We start from the raw sequence: 8,602 nt of genomic DNA on the forward strand, positions 1-8,602 counted from the left end.
TAATTACCCTGTAAGGTATCTACCATCCTGATTTTACAGAGGGGATTTCTTTACTTCTATTTACTCCTATTTCTATTAAAAGTCGTCTTGTAAGAAAACTGAATGCTTTTTCATTGTTCTCAGATCCAAGGGTTTGGGTCTGTGGTCACCTATGCAAATGTTGGCTTTTTATCCAACATTTCCCAGGAAAGGGGGGGGGTGCAAGTGTTGGGAGGATTGTTCATTGTTCTTAAGATCCAAGGGTCTGGGTCTGTAGTCATCTAAGCAAATTGGTGAGGCTTTTTACCAAACCTTGTCCAGGAAGTGGGGTACAAGGTTTTGGGAAGTATTTTGGGGGGAAAGACGTTTCCAAACAGCTCTTCCCCAGTAACCAGTATTTGTTTGGTGGTGGTAGCGGCCAATCCAAGGACAAAGGGGTGGAATATTTTGTACCTTGGGGAAGTTTTGACCTAAGCTGGTAAAGATAAGCTTAGGAAGTTTTCATGCAGGTCCCCACATCTGTACCCTAGCGTTCAGAGTGGGGGAGGAACCTTGACATCTACTAAAAGTGTAAAACAAAAAAGTCAACCAGAATGCCTCTAAGGTCTCTTGCTACTGTGGATCCTCTCCACACTTCTCCAGTGCAGGCTGTTGCTTAGCAATCACAATATAGACAAAGATGTACATAGACATTTTTGTGTGCTTTAAAAAAGCTTTATTAATTGCTCATATTTTTCAAAATACAGTAGCTTTTGAACTTGAAAACACACAGCCTGTAAACTTCAGTAACAAACTATCTTATTTAACTAAAACATTAAAAAGCTCCAGAAATGTTAAGATTTTAAATATTTAAAAATTATTCTGATAAAGTGATCAATTTTTACAGAATACAATACATACTGTCCAGCTAAGTCCATTTCAATGTGCATTTGAGCCAGTGCAAACTGTGAGTGGCATCCCTAATTCTGATGAAGGTATAGTAGTTCATTTCAGTTCCATTCTTTGTTATAGATAAAATAGTTGCACTATACATCAGCTGTTGCCTTGTAGCATCAATGATTCTGAATCAGAAAATATGGTCTGTTGGCTGGAAGTAAAGATTTTTCCACTAAAAGTTAATACAGCACAGCACAATATCACTGAAATCTGAGTGGTGGTTTAGAAGAGCATCACTGGAAAAAAAAAAAGTCTCTCTTCCTCTAGTGTTGTATTTTATTTAAGTGTATGACAGCTACATGTACAGGCACAGTATGTCACCATTAGCTGGATGTAAAGCTGGCAGGACTGGCTCCTCCACCAGCTCTCTTCCTCTGCCCCATATTAAGAGCACAGGCAACCTTAATTCTGGCATTTCTTAACATTTGAATGCATGACTTTGTGACATTAATATTGTTTTAATGTGGATTTTTGTGTGCAGTATATCCATGAAAATGAGCAATAGGTCTAGATGTTATAAAATATTCTAATTTGAAAAAGTTCAGACTGTGACCAGCTCTGTAAAATCTTTAGTTTCAGAAAGCACTGCCCAGTTTTTGCTGGCAGAAAATCTAGCAGGTACCTCAGTTACAGAAGGTGAAATCCTGGCTGCTATGGAAACAGTGCAACCACCTGGACAAACCATGGTGCTTACCAAGGCCCAGCAACGAGGCATGAGTGCACTGTCACTAGAAGAACAGAAGATTCTTCAGTCACTTGATCGTCTCAATCAAAGGTTGCAGAGTAAGTACAATGTATAGTATTAACATAGTAATAAATTTTAAAGAATCGTTTGAGTGACATATATAAACATAGACATATATGTGGCAATAAAGACCTATAGGTGCATCTGCTCCGTCCTGTTGCATTTTGCTGTTTAGTAAACTTACCAAACAGTAAGTACAAAACCCTTACTCAGGCAAAACTAATTTAAAACAATGGGAGTTTTGCCTGAGTGAAAACGAAGTAAGATTTTTGGATTTGTCCCTGTATTTTTTTTTTAATCCGTTAAACTTGTGTATGCTCACTGGTCCCACATGAGATGTTAGCCTGAATGACATCTCAATACAACTTCTGAAAAGGAGTTCAGATTTCCCCTTTCCCATAGGAGTGGCAGAAGCAGAGAAGAGGAACCTTGCACCCACTGGGAATCTGCTTAGCTGTAACACAGAGTCACTGATCCCAGAAAAACAGCAGTTCCGACTTCTCTGTTTTAAGAGGTAGTTTTGGTATGATGTCCTCTGGATTAGGCAGAAGGAGATATTAAATGAGAAACACTGAAAAATGGAAAAGAAGGTACTCTATGAACTGTAGAGGAAAAAGAGAGAGACACACGCACATAGAGGCAGATCGGAAAGGGACAGGAGATAGTGAAACTAAAGAAGATAGCAAAGCAACAGACAGAAGATAATTAAAATGGAGAAAAAGTTAAGAAAACTAGAAAGTAAAAAGAAAAGTCCAACAAGGAATATTAAGGGAACAATGAAAGAAATGTAAAAGTAATGACTGCAAACCATACAATTACAAAAACTAAAGTAAAACATTGCTAGTGTGCAATTAACTAGTGCACATTGTATTCCAAATTTATCAGACACCATGGGCTCGATTCCCCTTTTATCCAAGCTCCACTAGGTGCAACAAGGGGGGTGGCCATCAGATCTGGCTCCCTAATTCTGAGTCTACCCACACTGGTGGTAGGTAAAGTAGCAGACAGGTCCCGGCACCATCCACAGTATGTCCTTTTCCTCCCCTGATGGACCCCTACAATAGAGGCAGGGGAGGGTGGCTGGTGCAGAAGTCGACTCTGCCAGCTTTATCTCAGTAAGAAGTTCATCTCCACAAGAGGAATTATCCCAAGAAAATTTACAGCCAGAATCCAGCCACTTTGCAGTATGGGTACGAGCATCCATCACCAGCTGACATTTCCAAGTGGTCTTAGCTCCAAGTGATGTAATGCTATATAGAATGTGTTGCAAAGTAATCCAGTGTGGAGGTGTCAAAGACATGGATCACTATGTCAAAGTCCATATCTGAAAGAAAAGGTGGCAACTTTCTGGCCAGGTATAGCTGGTGTCAGGGTTCCCTCCCCACTCTGAACTTTGGGGTACAGATGTGGGGACCTGCATGAAAGACCTCCTAAGCTTATATTTTACCAGCTTAGATTAAAAAATTCCCCAAGGCACAAATTCCTTTCCTTGTCCTTGGACAGTATTGCTGCTACCACCAAGTGATTCACACAAAAATTCAGGAAAGGGTCACTTGGAGTCCCTATTCCCCCAAAATATCCCCCCAAGTCCCTTCATCCCCTTCCCTGGGGAGGCTTGAGAATAATATACTAACTAATTGGTTACAATATGAGCACAGACCAAACCCTTTGGTTTTTAGGACCCTGAAAATTAATCAGGTTCTTAAAAGAAGAATTTTATTTATAAAAAAAAAAGTAAGAGAATCACACCTGCTATATCAGGATGGAGGGTAACTTTACAGGGTAAATAAAAAGATTTAAAACACAGAGGATTCCCCTCTGACTCTGCTTCCCAGTTCAAAACAGGAATGAAACCACCTCTTAGCATAGGGAAAATTCACAAGCTAAAACAAAAGATAATCTAACGCATTTCCTTGCCTTACTTACAATTTTTGTAATCTTAGATTAATCATTTCAGGTAGGTTTTCAGGAGATGTTTTACCTGCCTGGTCTCTCTATCTGTCTGGAGAGGGAACAAATAAAGAGAGCACAAATAAAACCTCCCGCCCCCCACCAGATTTGAAAGTATCTTCTTTCCTTATTGGTCCTTCTGGTCAGGTGCCAACCAGGTTATCTGAACTTCTTAACCCCCTTACAAGTAAAGTGATTCAGTACACCTGGCCACGAGGGATTTTATGTTACCGCATGCATAAAGATTGCTATCCTTCCCTTTATATTTGAGAGCTGGCAAAAAAGCATTCTTGACAGAGATGCCAGGGTTTTGTTAAACCTTCACCATCTCAGCTCCTTTATTGTTTTGTTTTACAGAAAACATAAATCTGGCACTATACTACAAGACAGTGTGCCTTCAACATGGCCATGTAAATGGCTAACCCATTCTGAGTGGGTTATTTTTTGTTTGTTTGGTTTGGTTTGGTTTTTGTTATCCTATCTCTGAGGAACTGGCCTTCTCTTTTTCAGATTTGGATTTCTTTTTAGGTGCTACATGTTTAATTTACAATTCCAAATTTTATAAATACAAATAAAGTAGATGTTTCAACCTTCCTCAGGCCAAAGAAAAATAGTTAACTTGTTAAATTGCAGTTAAATTGTTGTATTTTCCACAGTCTTTAGGAAGGTTGGTACTGACTTGTTGACTATTGTTCATGTTTTTGTTCTAGCAGGTGTTTTATATAATTGTTGCATCATAGCTTTGTACTATTTTTAGATGTCCAAGAAACCATTGCCAAAAACCTATCCACATCAAGTGTTTTACAGATAATCTCTCCTTTGGTAAGCATTCAGATTTACTGTTTTCTGACTTAGACAGTATTGACTTTGGTTTGTTTTAGGATTAACTGAGTTGCTAGAATTTCAGAGTGCCATTTGTGTGGGATAGTGTTCGGAACAGGGCTGTCTGACCTAGTCGTCAGAGCCAGAGGTGGAGTTGGCATTGCTCTCAGGAGTCACACCAAAGATCAAAGCCGGAGTCAGAAGCCATGACAAGGGTCAGAGCCACACCAAGGATTAAGCTGGAATCAGAGTCAGAAGTCACACCCAGGATCAAAGATGGAGTCAGCAGTTGGCATCAGTGCAAGGAAGCAGGAACCAGGAAGAAGGAGTAGGGCCTGGTAGTGGGCACGTGGACAAGCCATGGTGATAGGAAAAGGGATTAGGAGCCGAACAAAGAAGCAGAGACTTGGTCTCAGGGGTCTAGGCAGCAACAGGCCTTGCAACTAGTTGCTCAGACAAGAGGTAGAACAGGTACAGGAAACTTTATACCCAGTCATAGACTCTGTGGGTGCTCAGGGGCTCAAGCACCCACAGAGAAAAAATAGGGGGTGCTCAGCATCCACAGGGCTGGCCAGAGCTGCTGCTGTGGTGGCTCTGGGCTTGGCCACCAATCAGTTGTTCAGTGGCTGAACCTATGCTCCCAGCAGCTCTTCAGCGGGGCTGCCCCACCCTTCAGCTGTTGAGTGGGGCTGCCCCTCCCCTTAGCTTTTGAGCAAGGCCGTCCCGCCCATCAACTGTTGAGCAGGGCTGCCCTGCCACTGGCTCCTCTCTGCCCACCTCCCTCCCTCCCTCACTGCCCTTAAGGCAGGAGGAGGCAAAAAGGAGCAAGCAGTGGGTGGGAGGCGCTCAGGGGAGGGTGTCTTGGGGGGAGGGGCGGGGCGGGAAGAGGTGGAGTGAGGGTGGGGCCCCGGGGGCAGAGCTAGTGTGGGGCATCCACTGGAAAAAAGAAAAATCAGCACCTATGTATCTAGTGGTGTCCAGTATTCTGCTGCTAGTCACATGACTCTTTGAATTAGCAGGCGGGGCATTAGCTGGGCATTAGGTGCAGTTCGTTCATCTGATCCTTCTGTGCAGTGTCATAGAGGTGGTTTTTGCTCAGCAACCTCGCAGGCCTGGATTTGAGACCCTCAGCACCTAACAGAATAAATTAATGAGCCGTGTGCCCTAAATTTTAAGTGTATTGTTGGGATTTTATATCAGGCTTTGAAGTCAATGGAGCTACGTTAAGTATCCATTTACACCAGCTGAGTATCTGGCCTGTCAGCCTTGGCTTTAGGTGAGAATATAACGTATCATTCCTCTTCTGGAATCTGGAGCAGTTGCCACAAAGCCTACAAAGTTTCCTAAGAACAGTGGCTTTGCAGGCTCATTTGAGCTAAATAAGGCCCTTAATTAGTTATTTTTCCCTAATAATGTGAAGGAAAAAGAGATGTACTCTATTGTGACCTGAAGGGTAATTGAGTCTATAATTAAATATTTTCATGACCTGCAGAGATCACTTCATGTTCTACAACTAATCTGCATTATATTTCTTTTTTCAGTATTTTTATTTCCTGTTTTATAGTTTTGTTTCTTTAATATAATATAACCAATACAATACCAGTTTCAGGTATATATAGGATTGTATAGGCTAGTGAGTACCTTAAGCACAGACTTTACACTTCAAATTATCACTGTTATTCAAAAAATATTGTGTGTGATTCAGTATTCTCTGTTATTTTACTCTACATGTATATTGAGAAAAAATATGGACAGGTGACTGTATATTTCACACAGTTCTATTACCCCCAAAATGTGTAATGAGTGTAAAGAAAAATTTGGTCTGAAAGAAGTTACTCATTCTTCAAGAGGCCTCTATACATTCTCACTAGCTGGAGTTGCACCAGTTGTACAGCATAACAGTGGAAATCTCTGAAAGCAGTGCCTGTGGAAGCACTTATACCCCTACTGATTCAATGATACCAGAAGCAGGACTGTAAAAGAAGGCAGGACACTTCAACTGCCTCCATTCCTTCTAGCCATGATAGTATGTGTGGAATTTGAAAAGTCAGATTCCCCTCTCCTGCACCAGAGGGATTATTACCAGGGATACTAGTGATTTTGTATACAAACTATATAGTAAGACATATTCCCTGTTTCAAAGAGTTTACACTCTGACTCCTGCTCTATCGAAGTCTGTGGGTGAGTTTTATCTTCTTCAATTCCCATGGATTTCAGTGAGAGAAGGGGCCATTCATTACCTCAGAGGAAAGGCTCAGCACCTTTTATGTAGCTGAAAATAGAAGATCACATGATATTGTCAATTGATGTTTCTTTGGTTTTATGTTAAACACCATAAAATATAAATTATCATATTGTGACCTTAGGCACCCCTGTATTCACACCTTACACACTACTGTACAAAATATGCCTTGTGAGGTATCACAGGAATGCTAGCAACACACTGGTCATTAATATTATTTATAAGATACATGTTAATCTTGTATGTGAAATTATGAATCCCCTCTGTATGATGTTACTAGAACCTGTTTAAGACCAGAGAGCCTAGCCTAGGTGAAGGTGATAAACAGGTCTGTCCTAGACAAAGGCATGTGGGTTTCCCTCAATTTGCATATTAGCAGTAAACAAAGCTATCAAGCTAAACCAGTGTGTTATCCTGATCTCGAACTCGATAGACAGAGAATTAACATAGTTCCTGCAATCCAGAGAGACAGAAGACTGAATCCCCAGGAGGCCTCCCTATCTTTTAAGTCAAAAACAACCTCTTTGGGGATATAAGGACCAGAAAGAGACTTCATCTTGAACCTTCACCTTAAGGAGACAAAGAAACTAAGTGATTTAATCTCTGTGATGGGTCCTGACCAGGTCAGCCAGTATAAGGCTGGAAAGGAGACTGGGGGTCAGAGAAACCATCTTGAACAAAGACTGTACCTTGCTAGATTAAGTTTTAGACTTTTAGATGTGTGTTTTCTCTTTTATTTGCTTGTAACTATCTCTACCTTTATCTCTTTTATTTGGTATCACTTAATCCATGCTCTTTTGTTAGTACACTTGTTTTACGTTTATTATAAGCCAATTCAGTGCTATGTTTGAAGGGTTATATTTACCCCAGTTAAATTAATAAGATGTGATTGACTCTGTAACAGACCAGCAAACTTAATATCTTCTGTGAATGCACAGTGTAAGGAGTGCACATTGCAGAGAAACATCTCTGAGGAGCTCGGAGGCTGAAGTTCACTGATTGCTACCTGCTAGGCGAGGTTTGGGTTGGGAGAGCATTGAGGAGTTTACTGAGAAGAAAACAGACTGGTGTAGCAGGCAGCTGACACACAGTCTAATAGCAAGCAAAACTCATTCTTGCTGAGGCAGAGGGATAACACAGTAACTCACAGCTCTGGGTATCCCCCACAGTATGCTAAACATAAAAAAGCATTATTCTTCAATTTGTTATAGAACATTCAGCAATCTGCATCCTCCCCTTCTGTGGATCCTCCATTAGCCATGCAAAGGTATCTGAGTATGTCAGCTGATACTCTATCACGACTGCAGAGATGATATTAACATGGACTAACAAAGGATGCTTCACTGGATTTTATTTTAATACAGCCTCATGTTCTTTATATAATGTATACTTGTATTCAAAACACTACACACTATAAAATCAACCACAGTGTAAAGATGTAAACAGTAACACAAGTAATGAATGTCAGTTGATTAGTTTACATTTAAGACATTCTATTATGCACTTTATTGTAAAATATTGCATTTTTAAAAGAATGGAAATACCTCACATTTTAATGAGTCTATTGCTGGTTGTAAATTTATTGTATATTTAATTAAAATGACATGGAAAAGAGATTATATTGCTACTCAGGTTAAGATTATGTATAAATTAATCTCCTATCTTCATGGTTTTCCAGATTTGCTAATAAATTCTGTTACATTTGTAAAAGGTATGTTGTAGAAAATCATCTGATTATCAATAATCCAGGTAAATGTTGCATCTCTTATCCTTCATCCAATGGCCCCACTCCAGTCTACTACAGACTTGTCTATGCCTCTCGGTCAACAGTTCTGTTTGATGGCCCTAAAACTGACCATGCTGTCAGCTTCATGCTTCTCTTGGTTTCTCTTCCAGCTGCTCTTACCGAAAATGCTGGAACCTTCCTA

The 8,602-nt window shown here is 40.4% G+C and overlaps 1 protein-coding gene across 3 annotated transcripts in view; it reads left to right on the forward strand.

The window, feature by feature from the left end:
• Window positions 1–8,392, forward strand: part of CEP126 (centrosomal protein 126) — a 52,153-nt gene extending 43,761 nt beyond the window's left edge. The window contains exons 9-12 of one of the 3 annotated variants that reach the window (XM_048843488.2): window positions 866–953; window positions 1,489–1,698; window positions 4,368–4,432; window positions 7,886–8,392. In XM_048843488.2, the coding sequence (XP_048699445.2) occupies window positions 866–953; window positions 1,489–1,698; window positions 4,368–4,432; window positions 7,886–7,987 (465 nt within the window). In that variant the 3' untranslated portion in view covers window positions 7,988–8,392. Of the gene's footprint in view, window positions 1–865; window positions 954–1,488; window positions 1,699–4,367; window positions 4,433–4,491; window positions 5,267–7,612 lie in introns of those variants that run through there. The other 2 variants (XM_048843498.2, XM_048843506.2) reach the window with 2 other exon arrangements.
• Window positions 8,393–8,602: the final 210 nt, after the last annotated feature.

Source organism: Caretta caretta, chromosome 1 (assembly GCF_965140235.1).
Source record: "Caretta caretta isolate rCarCar2 chromosome 1, rCarCar1.hap1, whole genome shotgun sequence".
Taxonomy (NCBI): Eukaryota; Metazoa; Chordata; order Testudines; family Cheloniidae; genus Caretta; species Caretta caretta.